Source organism: Anopheles moucheti, chromosome 2 (genome assembly GCF_943734755.1).
Source record: "Anopheles moucheti chromosome 2, idAnoMoucSN_F20_07, whole genome shotgun sequence".
Lineage (NCBI taxonomy): Eukaryota > Metazoa > Arthropoda > Insecta > Diptera > Culicidae > Anopheles > Anopheles moucheti.
The window spans coordinates 71,384,978-71,402,729 of NC_069140.1; the positions used below are offsets into that span (position 1 = coordinate 71,384,978).

The 17,752-nt window shown below is 46.0% G+C and overlaps 3 protein-coding genes across 4 annotated transcripts; 2 read left to right on the forward strand and 1 right to left on the reverse strand.

Annotated features, from left to right (window-relative positions):
• Nucleotides 1-377: 377 nt before the first annotated feature.
• Nucleotides 378-2,552, forward strand: LOC128297566 (transmembrane protease serine 9-like). Its single transcript, XM_053033236.1, has 2 exons — nucleotides 378-1,985; nucleotides 2,056-2,552. The coding sequence occupies exons 1-2, from the start codon at nucleotides 428-430 to the stop codon at nucleotides 2,550-2,552; spliced, it is 2,055 nt and encodes a 684-aa protein (XP_052889196.1). The 5' UTR covers nucleotides 378-427.
• Nucleotides 2,553-6,229: 3,677 nt separating this feature from the next.
• On the reverse strand, nucleotides 6,230-7,784 carry LOC128297511 (angio-associated migratory cell protein). The gene is made up of 3 exons (XM_053033167.1): nucleotides 7,542-7,784; nucleotides 6,586-7,468; nucleotides 6,230-6,510 (listed from the first exon to the last, which is right to left on the reverse strand). The coding sequence occupies exons 1-3, from the start codon at nucleotides 7,669-7,671 to the stop codon at nucleotides 6,300-6,302; spliced, it is 1,224 nt and encodes a 407-aa protein (XP_052889127.1). The 5' UTR covers nucleotides 7,672-7,784; the 3' UTR covers nucleotides 6,230-6,299.
• A 671-nt stretch (nucleotides 7,785-8,455) lies between these two features.
• LOC128310572 (Y+L amino acid transporter 2) lies at nucleotides 8,456-15,931 on the forward strand. 2 transcript variants are annotated; one of them, XM_053047245.1, is made up of 8 exons: nucleotides 8,456-8,957; nucleotides 12,167-12,899; nucleotides 13,840-14,058; nucleotides 14,161-14,431; nucleotides 14,506-14,626; nucleotides 14,704-14,907; nucleotides 14,979-15,128; nucleotides 15,194-15,931. In XM_053047245.1, exons 2-8 carry the CDS (start codon nucleotides 12,605-12,607, stop codon nucleotides 15,428-15,430), a joined length of 1,497 nt encoding a protein of 498 aa, XP_052903205.1. In that variant the 5' UTR covers nucleotides 8,456-8,957; nucleotides 12,167-12,604; the 3' UTR covers nucleotides 15,431-15,931. The 2 variants fall into 2 exon arrangements, with proteins under 2 accessions (XP_052903205.1, XP_052903204.1); XM_053047244.1 differs by lacking the exon at nucleotides 8,456-8,957 and adding an exon at nucleotides 11,673-12,077.
• The last annotated feature ends 1,821 nt before the right edge of the window (nucleotides 15,932-17,752 follow it).

Consider the following 17,752-nt stretch of genomic DNA (forward strand, 5'->3'; position numbering starts at 1 on the left):
ACCACACCATCTTTCACAAACAGCGTTGAGGATCACTTCGGAAAGATTTCACTGAGGGCCATATTTATTCGGTACGTTCCAATCAAACACCGTCCCACACTTTTTGTCCAAGAACGTCACCACAATTTGCAATCTCAGTCCCCGTTCAATTATCTCGGCGTCCGCTCCTGTACGAAACTCTACACGGTTATGCAAATCGCACCGCTACTTGAGGATCGCTTGCTGACCTCATCGCACTTGACAGCCTGATAGTAAACATCGCCGACCCGCCGGTAGGTCGGTGATTCGTCAGCAATCAGCGCAAGTAATAATTCACCGAAATCTACACAGATGACAAATATGCCGTGCTTCCAGCTTCCATTGGGGGAGATGGTTTATCAAAGGTTTCCTGCTGCGCAATCGGGAGCAGCCACTATCAGTTGCAAAGATGCGTGTACCACGATCAGTTGGTTCCTGGTCAATCCTGCCGTCGCTACTGGTGCTGGGTATTTGTTTGGGGCCTGTGCTTGGTTCTTCCAGCTGTAGCCGAGTGTACGACAGTAATGTTCAGTGTGGTTTGCCCGTGTTGCATCCTTCCGGTCTGCCGAAACATTCCTCCGAAGCGTTGCGTGGTGAATTTCCGTGGCATGTAGCTATCTTCCAGATTGAGTACCGCATCCCGGTGTATAGTTGTGGAGGATCACTCGTCAGCAACCGGTACCTGCTGACCGCGGCTCATTGTGTGGTTAATCCGAATAATGGTTACACACTGAGCCCGGATAACTTCCTGCTGCAGATGGGTTACCATGAGTTAGGTTTGGCAGTGGAAGGATGTAGCCAGCAGATGGGTGTGAAACGGGTTTACGTGCATCCAGAGTTCCGTACCGGTACATACCGTCATGATTTAGCCATTATCGAGCTGGAACGACCGGTGCAATTCAATGACCGCGTGCTCCCGGTGTGTTTGGATACGGAGGAAGAAGATCCGTCTTCGTTTTACAGACAGATGGGCAAAGTTCCAGGTTGGGGCTATACTGAGTTTGACGAAGTGTCCACCGAATTACGCATGACCGAAGTGCCGACCGTCAACTACACGCGCTGTCTCGCAAGCAATACACAGGTGTTTTCCAACACAATCTACGACGGGATGTTCTGTGCTGGGTACGCCAATGGAACGAACGTGTGCAACGGTGATTCTGGTGGTGGTTTCGTCACCTATCGGAACGCACGTTGGGAGCTGCAAGGGATCGTGTCTTTTACCGCTTTGCGTGACACAGAAATGACCGTCTGCGATACGCAGCAGTACGCCGCGTTTGTCAAGTTGCGCTACTATAGAGGCTGGATCGGAAGTGTGCTGGATGGTACGTGGCAGTGGTCTAAAAGTGAGAAGTTGGTACAATTAGACGACGAGCAACCGGCGGAGATGCCTACCGACTGTGGTAAGCGCAAGATCAACAAGATGCCACTGATCGTGAACGGTGTGCGTAGTATGGCTGGCGAATGGCCCTGGCATGCGGCCATCTTTGTGGTGTCGAAACGTTCGCGTGACTATCTCTGCGGTGGGACGCTCATCAGTCGGCGGTACATCTTGACGGCGGCCAGCTGTGTCACCGATTGGCACTACCGGAAGCGACCGTACATCGTGCAGCTGGGTCAGCACCAACTGTGGGAAAGTTCACTGACTGGGCGGGAAGTGCGCGTACTGGACATTGAAACCAGTGACGATAGCATGATGGCTCTGTTGAAGCTAGAGGTGGATGTACAGTACGACGACTACATACAACCGATATGCCTGCCTGCTGAACAGCAAAACACTACCAACGAAGCACTGCGGATCGGTACGAACGGGCTTATTGTCGGCTATGGGCAAACGGACCCCGACGGTAATCCGTCTGAGCTCCTGCAGGCTACACTGATGCCCATCGTTGACAGCGGACTGTGTGCGATCTATCGCATCTTTGACAAGCGCGAAGCGCACAAGATGTTTTGTGCCGGACATGGCAACGGTAAGAACCGTGGTCTCCAAACTGCGGATCACTTTTTCTAACCGAATCGTTCAATTGAATTTCCCTCCAGGTACTAATGCGTGTCGCGGTGACCAAGGTGGTGGATTCTACGAAGAGTCGCAACAGAGCATCTGGACACTTACAGGCGTGATCGGTAAGATCAATCTCTATCGCAAGCGATGTGATCCGTACGGGTATGTTGGAATGGCTAACGTACTACACTATCTCGAGTGGATACTGGGGCGACTGCGAAGTGCACTGGCTGGACCATCCGACACCTTCGAGGTAGTGCCTCCGACACCCAAGGGACACTCGAAAGGTTGTCGACGTAAGCATCATCATCATCATCATCACCATCACCATGGATCACAAGAGCATGGCACCGTCACCAGTAGACCTCACAGGCAAAAGGGAGGTTCCGGAGAAAGTGGGTCGAGCGAGAACAGCAACGAAAGTCGCGAACCCTCCATTACTTCGGCCGTCAAGAACGTGATGCAGGCGAAGGTGGATTTGGTGAAGGACATACACGGTGTGGCCAGTTCTAAAATTAAGAAAATATTTGGTTGAATAAATTCGAACCATGGAGCACTAATCTCTGTAGAAGCTTAATGAGATATCATTTCTATCAGATCTTTTCCCATGATATGTCTTAATGTGGGAAAGAATAATTCCATCTATCTTTCCCGTAAGCGACCATCTTTATCAATGCCACAAAGCTACAAACGACTGAAGAGCTGGAATGATGGGATTCTTTTTTTTTTTGCAGTACTTCCAACACAAACGCAAACAATCCCAAATGAGGCTATCAATACAAAGTGCAAATTGTAAAATCTCTACCGTCCTGCTCTGCCTTGTTTAAACAAAAACCTGCTTCAATGCTAAACAAATAAACGCAAAACCCACACGCCCGGGGTGATGATCTACAGAATCTCCGAAGCGGGAACTCCAGCAAAGCCAAACACAATTATGGGTCGTTAACTCGGTCGGCTTTTGTTTTCGTTCGTTCGTTACGTTTTGGTGTGCGCATTTGAAGTGTTCCGGTCCGTACCACTAATACGTGCACGCGACCGACAGAACCGGCAGGTGCCTCTACAAATCGGTTACAACAAAGATGGCCGCCAGGCAGGTAGTTGGTACGGAATTACCAAATCACCTCTTCCTGCCAAACGTTGCTGTTATTTCAACGGGTGAGAAAAATGGCTCGGATTACCGCGCTAGTAGTACGGCTAAGTAGACAAATTCCCATCACCAGAACGTCATTAAGAAACGCAACGAGCCGGTGGCAAGTTTTGTTCCTGTCCAAAACGGAACAGATGTTTAGTGGGTCATGAAGTAATTGAGAGATTAGCGATGACTTAAGCATTCGGCTAAGTTAGCCATTTTTGGGGGACTATTCCAGCACGCAGTTGCCGAGGATTAATGTCAACGGTTTGGAGAATGTAGTTTTCAACCATCACCTGCCCAAAATCAAAGCTTCTATACAGTGACCCAGAAAGGGCGGTTAAAGATCGTGATCATAAAAAAGAAATGAAATATGTTCAGCACGGCAAACAAGTTCTCGCTAACCCATGACGCCCTCTGTCCGCTTGATCTGATCTGTAACTCTTAATTGTTACCATTAATTTGATAACTTTAATACCTCTCACACGGATACCCGTTAGGATGATCTTTCATCTCTCGGCTGAAGGCTCCACGGTGGAATTCATTGAGCTCATTTTTTATTATTTGTCTGCTAATGAATGTCACCCGTCGTGACGTTCAAGCACGGTTCCGTACACGAATGGGCTTGGGTGTACTGTTTTACGATCGTGGGGAGAGCGCGATAATCGTTGAGAAGAATTTTATAATGCTGTGGGCCTAGCACCCATCTTCACCGATTTTTGTTTCTTTTTGGTTCGCCTTCTTCACCAAACTTCATCGTTACCAAGCTTCAACCGTGACCTCTTGGAGCCTTCCTTTACTGCTGCGTTTGATGAATGTTTTTGCTGCATTCTCCCTGCCTAAGAGCTGCTTAGAACGAGAGCTTTTGATATCATAATTAAAGCAAACCGACCCCAAATTAGTTAATGAAGCGCACGAATTTGTGCACCGGGTTTCCTGCCATAAACGTTTCACTTTTGGGGGGAGAGGGCTTTTCGAAACGAGCCCGCCTTTGGGTTGGAAGCTCATCCGGGAAACCTGTTTTCCGCATCGCAACGAATCCGTTCCAGGTCCGTGCGTGGTTCGTGGCTCTTTTCTAGATACCCCCATCCATCCATTGAAACCACCAAAAACTGCGAATAAAAAAACCCGCGCACACTAACGGTACCCCATGGTCGGTATTTTAAGCAACTTTTGCATCTCGCGACAGGTTTTCACTCGTTCCAGCGAGCAGCGAGTTGGAGGAGCGGGGAAGAATTTGGGTTGGGTCACCGAAAGTGACGCGCAAAATACGTAGAACGCTTGCCGAACTGGGCCTCCGAAAAGGTAAGCAAAACAGAGCCGCCCAGTGCCGTTGAAACGGCACAACGACACCCCAAGCCTACGGCACACCAAAAACCTTTAGCCCGCGCGCGAGAGTGAGAGATTCCTGCCCTGGCAGATTGCTAAAGGTTGATGGTGAAAAGAAGAAAATATCACCCCACCCGGTTCGCTACACCGTTTGATATTTAAATCATGCGCCAATTGAGCGATCGGTTGGATCTTATGGCACCTTCCACTGCAGTGCTGTGTGTATGGTTGCTTTTTACTCCTCTTGCATCTCTGCCACAGTGCCGGCAGTGGCCTTTTACACTGCACACTCTTCGCGGTTGAGTTGGCATTTAGCCACACAGCGAGGAGGTCTGATCGATTCAGGAAGGATGGTACGATGGCAGAGCAGAACACCCCACGTTCCGGGTCGGTTCATGTCGCCGCCCGGAGGACAACCGCAGCTGGTACCGTCGCTCGATAATGATTAATTGCAATGTGCCTTCCCCCGTGTAGGAAGTATTACATTTCATTACTCAATCGATTTGGTTGTGTGAAAATGGCCCGGCGACAGGTTTTTGCTTTTCCGATTTGCATTTCGCCAATCGATCCGCTTCCCCGGGTCAGACGGACGGACGGATGGCGTTTTGAAAAGGCGTTAGAAATGTGTCGTTGTACAGGAGGTTACGAACTTCAGTCAGTCCCCGGCATCGCGATTGCGCAAGATTGACAACGTAGCGTTAATTAGGAAACATTAGCAATATCTGTTTTTGCAACGGTTCTCTCTTCTTCTGGCGTTTGGCATAAACCGGTTACCATGTACAAGCTTCAGATATTAAATAATACCCTTTCATATGCTACGCTGCTCAATGAAGATGTCATAGAGCTTCTACTTTGGGACACTTTATAAAATTGAACTTAATCATCACATCGCAGCAAAGGGAATGAAAAGTTAAGGTAAACAGAGTCAACCCATTTTTACCACGCCCTATTGTTAACCGTTACACGCCACGGTCTGCTCAAAATTCAGGTATCGCAGCGTAAAGTTAACGACTTCCAGAATTCATCCACGCAAACAGCGAGTTTCATCCGTCGACATGAAAAACAAATCATGAATCATGTCAACATTTTCCCCGTCTTCTACCCTTTTGCACTGGTGGGAACAGTTTCCCACAGTGCCCATCCGAAACTGAGAACGGATGAAACAAGATGAAACACCCAAAAAAAAAGGGGGGGACAGAGAATGAAATGTATGCATATGTATGTAACGGCTTCATGGTGACCTGCAGTATGACGGGGGGTACCGTGCCCGGTAGTATCGCAACAGTCTCTTTTTGGTATGTGTATGTCGGAAAACCTGTTCTCCTTATTTTGTGAGGGTTTGTTTTTCGGCTTTTAGTCATCGAGACCGACAGCGAGAGCGATTGCCCGTGTTCTGCAATGGTTGTTGACCCAATTTCTAGCCGCCATTCTCGTCGCTCGAATATTTCGTTGAATGCTGCTTAATGCTTTTGGCTTTCTTATCATACGCTTTCAAACCGGCAACATGGACAATCGCCATACCAATGATGCCGGCAGGCTGAAAGGTGCCGTTACTCATTTGGGAAGCAGTTCCAGGTGCGGTAATGATAAATATGCTGCATGATTTTTCATCTTACATTCTCCATCGCGTTATGCGTGGCGTTGCCCTTCGCTGTACACCCAAAACGCGGTGTACAGATGAAGCTAGATATGTCACCTGAATTCCTACTTGGCTGTTAACGTGTTACCTTTTAGCTACAGCTGTACACGGTACCGCACACAAACCGTCCCACTCCTTCTCAAAACAAATAACATCGACATGTACACAGTTTTACTTTCGATCATCTATTGACTTGCAGGCACTTCGAATATCTTCGCCGTAAAATCTTCCGATGTGGAGAGGATAATGTTTCGCTCCCTATCGTACACAACATCCTGAATGTCGTTCGTATGACCGTCGAGTGTGAATCGTTTCGCACCGCTCCGGAAGTCCCAGGCCTTGATCAAACCGCCAAGCGTACCAGCGCAGATTGCATGATCTTTCAACCAGACCATCCTGCAAAAGGTTAACAGGAAACAGATGAGTATTAGCAGCTGTTTACGAATTAATAGAAGAGGAATTTTCCCTTACCTCGTAATACCGGTAGGTTCTTCATCCACGCACTCGACCCGTTTCGTCTGTCTTGCCACGTCCCAGATCGTTACCTTACCCTGTAGCGTACCGGTTACAGCGACTTTGATTTCGAATCCAGGATAATCGATCAGCACTGCCTCCAGCAATGCATCGCTCGGTCCTGTTAGCATTCCCAACACACCGTTCGGTCCCATAACGTACGAGCTACCATCTTCCGCACCGGTTACAAACAGTTGATTTTCCTGATCGATTGACAGCGTTGTTATGTTCGTCTTGTGTCCAACGGTAGCATCCACTTCCATGACTGGTGTGCCTGACTTCAGATCCCACAGCTTAAAGTGTCCATTACCATACCCAACTGCAAGCTTTTTACCATCATGTGTCAGTTCTGCCGCTTCCGTTTTGTGATCCTGCCCCGGGAGTACTTTACAATCACCGGATGGTATACGCCAGACGTACACATCGCCCGAATCACATCCCGCCAGCAGCACATGTGCGGCGCTGTGCCATCGCATCCAGCACAAATCACCCACATTGAATTCCCACACTTTGCGATAGTTTTGCTGCACTTTAAACACCTGAATGTAGCCAGCTATGTCGGCGGTGGCGGCAAACACACCGTCGTAGCTAAATCCGACAGCCACCACCGAATCGGTATGATTCGTCACCTCGAACTGTACCTCACCAGAGCGAATGTTCCACACGTACGCCTTATCATCCTCACCGCCAGTTATCGCCAGATCTTCCGTTGGATGTAGCGCACCACAGAACACAGTGGCAGTGTGCTTTGTGAATGTTAGCTTTGCATCATCCCGATCGCACGTTCTGAAGGAAACCGTACCTCCATCATCCTCTTTTGCTTCTTCGTCGTCTTCGTCAACTGAAACACACGTATAATGTAACATTTAACAACCAGATTGATGAAATATATATCATGCAAATAATTAACTTACGATTTGCTTCAGCCTCCCAGGCGTCGAGCACTTCATCAGCATCGCCAAGTAAAATAACTTCTTCGTCATCATCCTCATACTCCAGCAGATGCTCATCCATCGGTGATCGTGGCGGGGTATTTTCGCGCATTTTAAAACCCGCTGTTTTAAAACAAAACCACAGAAAAAACACACGGAAAATGCTGTAGAAATCAGAAAATTACACGATAGTAATTCCGCTGACTGCCATGTGGTTCGGGAGGGCAAAACAATAACAACCAAAGAACTGAACTTCCCAACGCGTAGATATAAACACATCCATCACATTTTGCCGGTTGTCGGATGTCGAACATCGTGTTTCGAACATTCCGTCAGAACGGCGTAACGGTTTTCGAACTTGTCGGAAAAGTGTTTGCAATGTTTGAAATGTGTGTGCATGTGATGAAATCTGCAAAAATCCTTCCAAAAATTGAAATTCTTTGAAACGCAATGCCAAACGAAATGAGTGTAAAAACATGGTACATATTTTAGCTATAAAACTAAGAAAAGGATTGTTATTCTACATAAATAAAGCAATTTCGTTTATTTTGTGTAAACTGCTTGGCAAAATTCCAAATTGAAATTACACGAAACAAACTTACATTGGTCGAACTGTTTACGCCATAAATTATGTTGCATTTTCGGTGCACATGCTTGGCGAAACTGTTGCTGTTGCGCACACACCAACCATCCCGTTCACACGCGTTACCAACCGTTCGAGCACTGTCGTGCCGTTTCGCTGTTTGCTGCCGGTATGTTTTCATCTGTACACCCCTTGTACCAATACTCTTACCGACGGCAGCATAAAATCAGCATAGTTTGCATTATGCGAAGCCAAGTCTAGCGGTATCGGGTGCCGCTAGTTCGCCACGCCAGTGTGTGAGTACCACCGCACCGAACCACATGTGCTCGGGGTTTTTTGGCTGCGTCGACGTGCGCATGGAGTGTCGTGGAGCAAACGTGTGCGTTTCATTCGGTGCCGTTTCGAATTCGTGCCGGGGGTTGTGGTTGGACGTGTTGCTAGCGCACTGCTTAGAATGCGAAGCGGTCTCCGGTGCTGTACGCCATTCTGATGCTTCCGTTGTAGACTAATTCCTTTGGTTTTGTTTTTATTTGTATTATTCTTTCTCGCTCCACTGTTTCGTTCCGGTTCGTTTATGTTGTGCCGTTAAAACGTGTTAATCGACACATCCCGCGAGTGATCCGCGCGGGGGCCGAGATTTTCGGTAGTGAAATATTTGTTCGTGAGCATTTTACGCGCATATCCCATATACGTTCAACGTCAGCATCGGTCCGCATAAAAACGCAGCCGAAACAGCACCGCGAAACATCGGCAAATCCCCCTTTTATCCGGCACGTTTGCGTACTGGCCGGTGATAGCGCAAGCGGCAAGAATAGGTAAAGTTGCGTGAGAAAAGTGAAATTTATCCCGCCCGTCGTTGATATGTACACGTGGATACCCGCCGTCGGGGGTGCATGGAATCGATAAAAGGGCTGTTAGTGTCGGTTGTTGTTACCGGACTTTTGTTGGACTGCAGTTTTGTTTTTTTTTGCAGTTCACGTGGCTCGCAATTGTATCGATAAGTTTCTTTTTATCGGTGGTTCGAAAGTTGGGGAAAAACATTACCCATTGAAACGGCAAACATGAACACGAAGCCGACCGCACAACTGTTGAAATGGAATTAATAAGTTAGACCGCCCGGGTTATGGTTGGTAATTGTGAAATCATTATGAATTCCCCGTTTGCTGAATCAACAGAAAACCGGACAAAGAATTTGTTTATTCAGATTCGGATGAGGTTCTTTAGCCGTGCGCCGTCAGTTGGGGAGGGAAGAGCGGAAACACAAACGAATTGCAATGCGATGCAGTGGAACCATGCCCATTAAAACCCTTTTCTAATCGATTTTCCGAACTGTGATACGGACGGTATTACACTGCAGTGCAATAGGAGCACCGTCGGTCGTATGCTTTTCCTGGAAGAACGAAAGACGCTTACGTCCGCTACGTGCGGATACGGAATCGTTTTTTGTACACCGTTTGTGCGACATCAGCATTGGCCTGAATTGCTACTGGGAAGCCTTTTAAGTTTGACACAGTTCTCACAGTTGTCGCAGTTTTTGTTTTTTTTCAATTGCAAACAAAAAGCGACAAACTGCGTTGCATATAAACCATTCCCAACCTCGGTGGCTCGGTACGCTACCTTTAAAGAGCTACCAGCTGCCGCTAATCAGCTCTTATTTGTCTCGCTAATGGACTGAAGTGGATCGTATATGATGAGCGTGACGTTCGCTTGAATTCGCATTGAAAGACACCTTTGTCCGATGCTTGTATTTCCGTGCCGGTCAAAAGCAAATACCGCCACCATGCGAGTCCTCCAGTTTTGGTATGCCGGATTCATCCCGGCTCGAAATTGCTAAAGTGCGACAGATCGCGAAGACGTTTGAAATAGTTTGCGGTACTGCGCATTGGATTCTTTGCTTAGCGATGAAAGTGTACAAGCCTGTTTTCACATCCCGGGCAAATCCCTGCACTCCCAGACGTAAGTAGCTGTACTTATGATCCAGCCTTAAGGGTCTCTCGGTCCACGAAATGGATGTTTGGTTATGTTTTTTTTTCTGCTCTTTCCACAACCGGCCAACGGGCGAACTTCCCGAAGACGTTCGATGCCTGCGGAGCTGTGAACGAGAATAGTGCCGGATGATTTATAGTGCGACACCCGGCAAGTGGATGTGATTTTGATTGAATTATCCGGCTTAATGGATGGCGTTTGTTTGGTGGGTTTGTTGATTTCTTCGTACCGTGTGCGCACGGACGCACGAGGGCTAAACACACACGCTATCCAAGGGAGTATGAGAGTGTGATAGGGAGGGGTGTAAAACGATGTTATATGCGTAGATAAAGGATAACGTGGCATTAGAATATCGAAGGGACACTACACCTATGTCTCGGTAGTAATGAAAAGTGTTTCAAAGTATTGATACGATTTGGATGGGGTTCTAAAGAGTTAGAATACGAAAGAATTATGCGTATTATTACACGAAGCATTTCAGCAATTTATAGTTCATTTCCAAAAAAGGAAACACATATGGTAACCTTTCGTAAATTAAAGTAATTTATTCAATTAAGTGCGACTACAGGACCATTACTCAACACCATTACAACGAATGTAGAGTGGTACAGGTAAAAAAAATCACCTAACAACCTGTAAACCATCGAAAGAGTTTCTAAAAATAGTGTATTGCATGTTTTCAGGCGCTGTCAGTCCATGCCATCGTAACCGTACGGTTAATGTGGTACAGTTCATTTGACCCTTTCCGAACTATGACTTTCGTTCTAAGAAAAAAGTATGAGGTAGGAGTTCGAAATTACCTTTTTATCGTATATTCGACATTTTATTTAAAATATCTGGAATGACTGGAATCACAATCGTTTTGAAAAGGAAGTACTGGAGGGATACTTAATTTCAAATAATCTATAGGAGCGTAAATTAAGGAAAGCCTTGTTCGATAAAGTTTGGTGGTAACTTAAAACAAAGATTTTACTACACTCTTACGCTGTTTAAGAGAGTTGAATCATGCTCTTCTCTACAAAATCAGCTAAGTTGCTAGTATTTTTTTTAAATATTTCTCAAAACTCTCTCTCTCTCTCTCTAAACTGTGTAAAATTTAAATTGCAATTTCAGTATGAACAAACTTATTTGAAATTTCAATAATGTTAGTTTCTTTAGCAACTACGAATCTCTTTCATGTTTAGGATATGTTGAAATTTCTCTCCCTCTTAAAGAGCTTTAAAGTTCCACCATACGATGTGTGAATTTTTAATCAGCTTAAGAGTTGCACAGACGTTTGTTGCCGGACAGCGATGTTCTGAGTTTAATTTGTCCAAGTATGATCATCGAAAGTGCATAAAAGTTCCCTTTCTGCCTTAATCCACCTGTTCAAAGTCACTTTTACCGTTAAGATTTGCTGAAACACGTAACGGTGCGGTTTCCAAACTTGGAAAGCATAAATATGAATAACGGGTTCTGCAACAAATTGCAACCAGGATGGGTTCAAAACTGCTGTTCATCAACACTCGACCACTGAAAACACTCTTCCCGATGGAGTATACTTCTTGATCGGTATGTGTTGCGTTGTGCGCGCGTTTACTTTACTCACTATTAAGAAGTAACAACACGCGTGCCGCGGGGAAAATAAAAGGAAAAAAAAACCTTGTCAAACAAAACAAGCAAAACAGCGTCAACCAACACCGTTAAAGCGCGCTGTACGCATTTTGGGATTCGACCCGACAGCCATTTTTGGCATCCACGATCACGAGCGATCGAAACCATTCCGTGCTTATCGCCGCATTGTCATGCTCATCTTGCGTGTGTACTACCGGAAAGAGAAGATTTAATTCGGGCGGTGATGAGGTAGACGATCGGACAGAAGCGAAAGACCCAACCAGTAGCAAACTGCAATCCTCGCTGTGGACTTACCTTAACCTTGCTGAGAGGAGTATAAGCTTACTTTACGGCAGGTTATTAGAATTTTATGGTTGAAGTAGCCAAGAAAAAAAACTCCGGATTCATTCTTATCATTTCAACCTCTTTGTGCTTTCCGTTACAGTTCTGAGTACACACGGCGTCAATATTATTGCATCAGCACGTACGGCATTCCTTCTTTCCCCCGTTTGGCGTTCATTACTATTTGGGAAGAACGCCAAATACACTGCCCGTACGCACAGCGGGTGCCGATCCCAGTCGGGCAACCCATCATGTGGCTTCGTGCGCACAGCATAAACCCGGTGCTTGTAGGTAGAAACATTCGCATCCCATAAGTCGCACAACCTTCACGCGGTGCCTTGGAACTGCTATGGTGCCTTCCTTCTGGCTAGTGTGCTGTTAGTGCCCGGTAGTGGTAACAGTGTGCGGTGGTGAAAGTGTTATCTCTGCAGCATATCTCAAGCATCGTTATCAGTACGTGTAGTCGAACTCTATCGAACGTTTGCGTGAACGTGTGCGATCTCGGGTGTAAAACGATCCCAACGCGTACACCAGGACGACGATGGCGAAAGTCGGTGATGTGGACAACCGGCCGGTCCAGCAGGGCTTCCGGCGTGAAAGCGACGAGGGTGTGGTGGCGGCCAAGGATGGCCACAGTGACGGTGGTATTGAGATGAAGAAGGAGCTCGGGCTGATGGATGGTGTGGCGATCATAGTGGGTGTGATTGTCGGTGCCGGTATCTTCGTGTCGCCGAAGGGTGTACTGCTGTATTCCGGCTCGATCGGTGTGGCCATCATCGTGTGGATATTGTCCGGTGTGCTCAGTATGGTCGGTGCACTATGTTACGCGGAGCTGGGTAATGTATTGAATTGAATGTTTTTCTTTCGTCTAGAATTTTTAACTAACGTCACAAGTGCAGTGCTCCGAGCGAGGTTCCGACATTGGTGAACCCTGCCATATGACCCTGGTTCGGGCTTTGTGGTTATCAAAGTAAAATTAGACGTTTGATGTGCATGCCGGCCAGCACCTGCTGGAAGTTGGAGAGCGCGAAGAAGGAAGCAGCGGAAGTTCTGATAAGAGTCGCTAATAAACGTGAACAGAATTGATCTAGAAAGTTTGTTTTACAGATTTTTAAACACTAGAACTACCAAGCGTTTAAGGCGCTTTTCATTGATGATCACGTTATAAAAAATTTCGAAGTGCTGGATAATGTTTAAATACGTTTTTGAGTTCATGCTTTAGAAAATGTATTTAGAAGTCATGCATAAACCACGGAAGAATAGTTTTACCCCAAAATTGAGTGTGACGAAAATGAAGCGTTGCAGTCAATATGACTGTGTGAATAATTCTTTAATTATTTTTTTGTTGAATAATAGTAACACTTAAATATTGATGTACGTACAAGAAGAGTTTCTAGAAACTCAAAAAATAAAGGTAAAATATGATAATATTTTACTTTACGATGCAACATGAGAGTGTGCAAGATATAAGCTTTTTTAATATTTCCATTTTGAATAACATGCTGAGGAAACATCTTCCGAGAATCTATGGCCAGACAGTTGTATAAGAAAATGTATAAACCGTTGATTTGTTCGCTGTTGAATTCCTTAAAATATTACCTCGATAAATTATGGGCCCAATTCCAATGCAGTGGTTCCCAAAACCGGTTTATTCCATTTTCTGGTGCTCTTCGCGCATCCTTGCACATCATTTGCGGAACCAATTTCAGGGGAAATATAAAACATGTTCCACTCCCACCTCACCACACTCATCAACCTCTGTCTACTATCTTCCAGGCACGATGATACCAAAGTCTGGCGGTGATTATGCGTACATTGGCGAAGCGTTCGGACCGCTGCCCGCGTTTCTGTACCTCTGGGTGGCATTGTTGATACTCGTCCCAGCTGGAAATGCCATCACCGCGATCACATTCGCCCAGTATCTGCTGCAGCCGCTGTGGCCCACCTGCGAACCACCGTACGAATCCGTGCGCCTGCTAGCCGCTGTCATAACCTGTAAGTGCAGTTAAATTTCGTTATCTTTCAGTGTTTCGTTCCTTGCAAACGTGGCGAACAGCGTGTTTTTATCGTGTGCTTTTCAACATTTACACCCCGCAGGTCTGCTTACCGCCATCAACTGTCGCAATGTGAAATGGGTCGCCAGAGTGACGGAGACGTTCACCGGGATGAAGGTGTTGGCACTGCTGGTAATTGCTGGTGCCGGTGCATGGCATCTGATGAGCGGGAATACGGAGCTGCTCGAGGCCCCGTTTGCCAATTCGAAGATTCAGCCAGGATTCATTGCGGTCGCATTCTACAATGGGCTGTTTTCGTACTCGGGATGGAATTACCTGAACTTTGTCACGGAAGAGCTAAAGGATCCCTACCGGTAAAAGAGCATCTTCGTTGCCATTTTGCCATCACACTGCACTAATAGTGATGTATGTTTTGCTTTCCAAACAGAAATTTACCCCGTGCCATCTGTATCAGCATGCCGGTCGTCACGATCATCTATGTCATCACAAACATTGCGTACTTTGCCGTCCTCCCACCAGACGAGATGCTTTCATCGCAAGCCGTTGCGGTAAGAATGCAGCTCAGCGTACCAACACGATTCTCAATATTTCTTTAAACCCATCTCTTCTCTTGTCCATATTGCAGGTTACGTTTGCGGAGAAAATGCTAAGCTTCATGGCGTGGACGATGCCATTGTTTGTGGCTTGCTCCACGTTTGGGTCGCTAAACGGTGCTATCTTTGCCTCATCGCGGCTCTTCTTTGTGGGTGCACGCAACGGACATCTTCCGGCGGCACTTTCACTGATCAACATCAACTGCTTAACTCCGATTCCTTCATTGCTTTTCTTGGTATGGAAACCCCGGCAAGTGCTCTGCCTCCTAGGACACACAAACTTCATAGATGCTGTCTTTAATTTTAGTGTGCCCTCACGCTGTTACTGCTGTTCATCAGGGATGTGTTTGCGATCATTAACTACGTCAGCTATGTGGAGATCCTGTTTATCTTCATTTCGGTAGCAGGTCTGCTACGGTTACGGCAGAAAGCTCCTGATGCTCACCGACCCATAAAGGTATGTGCAGTCGCATAGGAAGCAGCAACAACGATCTGTTTAATCTTTATGATGTTCTGTTTTAGGTCTCGCTGATCGTACCGGTTGTGTTTCTGCTGACGGCTGGATTTTTGGTCATATTCTCCGTGTTCGAGTCACCAATGGAGGTGGGCATCGGGACCGTTGTCATCCTGTTGGGGATTCCCGTGTACTACGTTACGATTGGCAAGCCCTGGGGATGGCTGACGAAGAAATCCCAATCGTTCAACCGGTTCTGCTCTAAACTGTTCCTATGCATGCCCAACAGCGAAAAGTTAGACTAACAACGTGTTACGAAGCGTACGTGACGGTGGAATATTTAAAAGCACAACTATCGGTAGCGTAAATCGAAACCCTAGGGATATAAGCGATCATCCTAGATCAGGAGGGTACGTCGAATGTATCAAGCTCAAATTAATCTCAACAAACACTACTGCTCTTGTCGATTACCCATTGCTCACATATCATCAGTACTGTGTATATAGACAATACGACCAGGAATAGTAAATGCTGAACGAGAAAGAATGCTGCTAACACGGAAACAGAACAACCCAATTGCCTTCACACTACCGCCTATTTCCACCGTGATAGGTGCTATCGACAACTCATCGATTTCATAGGTGTCACATTAAGCGTATAAGAAGCGGCCTTGCTAATGTCGTTTGGTAGTCAGATCTCTATCCAATAGATGTCCTTTCGATTTACCTTCGGAACATCTCGTTCTGTTTATGCTTTAAATTTATAGTTAGCTCAACGGTGAATCCAAAACAAAAAAACAAAAAGAATGTTTTATAAAAGAACAAAACAAAAAAAAACGAACAATGGTTTCAATTATGTGTACAGCTAATAGAAGCGAGCAGGTTGCACTAAATGTAATAGTTAAGTAATATTTATCTCATTTATTAATGCCACCTCCATTGCATGCCTCTGCTGATAGCTGGTGAAGTTGAACGACCCCCATTCTGCTTCAAACATTTCAATTATTTGTGTGATTCATGTTCAAATTCAAGAGCATCGCTCTAGCTTCAATTGTATTCCATACAGAGAATTGCTACACAACAAAACAAGACGTAACAGAATAACGAAGACTGTTATCGACTATATTGAATAAGGGATTTTATACAATATATTTCGATTTGTAAGTGAGTTGTAATTTACACCAATAAAAAAACCGTCGCTAGTATCGAATCGAATGCTTCTAAAGGAAGTTATCACAAGCACTTTAGTTCTTGAATATTTCGAGCCTATAGCACGTAGGAAACATCATAGCTCATAGTAATGTTTTCATAAAAATTAATCTCGGTAACAATTTTGCGACGCTTAGCTAGTGACAGGCGGTAGGAACTTGATGGTGTGTAATCGTACGTGTTGTGTATCATTAGGGGAACCTTCTTGCCAGGTTCCATTTCGTATGTGGCACTATCGAGGAAAACCTTTCGACCGGTACCTTCCTCAGAAACACTAATAACAGCTGCTTTGTTTCGTTCGGACAGTAGAATTATAAACGGACCGTAGCACTTCCCGCATTGACTCTCTCCTGCTCCATCGATGTCTGACACTTCCGTACAGCAATTGAGAAGCCATTTCGTTGTACCGGTTGTTATTTCACAGCAGGGACAGTGTGTCTCAAAAACGCTCGGTTCAATGATCCACGTATGCTCGAACTGGACCATTTTGGAGATGGTGTAGATTTTTTCCATTGCTCATCAATTTAAACCCGAATGCTGTTCAATGAATGGATCGCATGCAACTGTGTATGTTGCACTTGCTTCTACCTCCAGAGCTCTGTTCAGCTCTGGTTGTAGTAAACTGATAAGATAGTAGGAGTTTACTACTACCACGATGCCCTTAGACCTTTAGATTGTGTTAATCTTATCATATTTATAATCTTCGACGCAACTGTTCGATTGAACCCTTAACGGTAATTACAAAAAAAAATCGTTAAATCAAGCATACTGCACAAAACGACCACATTACTCAGTAGCGCAGCTTTGTCCCACCCACAAATGATTCTTCAGGTTCAAACAGGCCTTCCCTTAATTTGTAGTAGCAGAGCGTGCAATCCCAAATCGCACACCTTTGCCCATAATTAACTCAGCATCAATCTGTGTCTAGCGGGCGCTGGCCAACACTTCAATCCCCATTACAGAGTTTATGCGCGGACCGTTCCGCCGGCTACAAAGCCGGTCGGTGCCGCCACACCATACGAATACTAATTGAATCCATCCGGCACGGGTAGATTGGTTGGTATGTACGCCTACCGTTGGCGATTTTGATCATCGCCGAGATGGAATCGCACCGACCGTGACGAACGGTGACGTCGACTGTGTCACACACAACTTTGTCACGCCAGTAGCTGTAGCGCGTGAGGTACGGTTTCGGTATACAGTGTGTGCTGTTACTGTTTTGGGAGGAGGATTTGGTTTGGGATGTAGCATCCCTCGATTCAGACATTTGCGTCTCCCGGAATTGTACGACATAGAATTCTCCAGTACCTGATGACGAAGCGAGATCTCCAACATGGACGATGGAGAGTACGCTGGATACATACTGATGCTCTTTACGTCCAGCGTGCTGTGTCTACCTCCATCTATCAACTTCGCTAG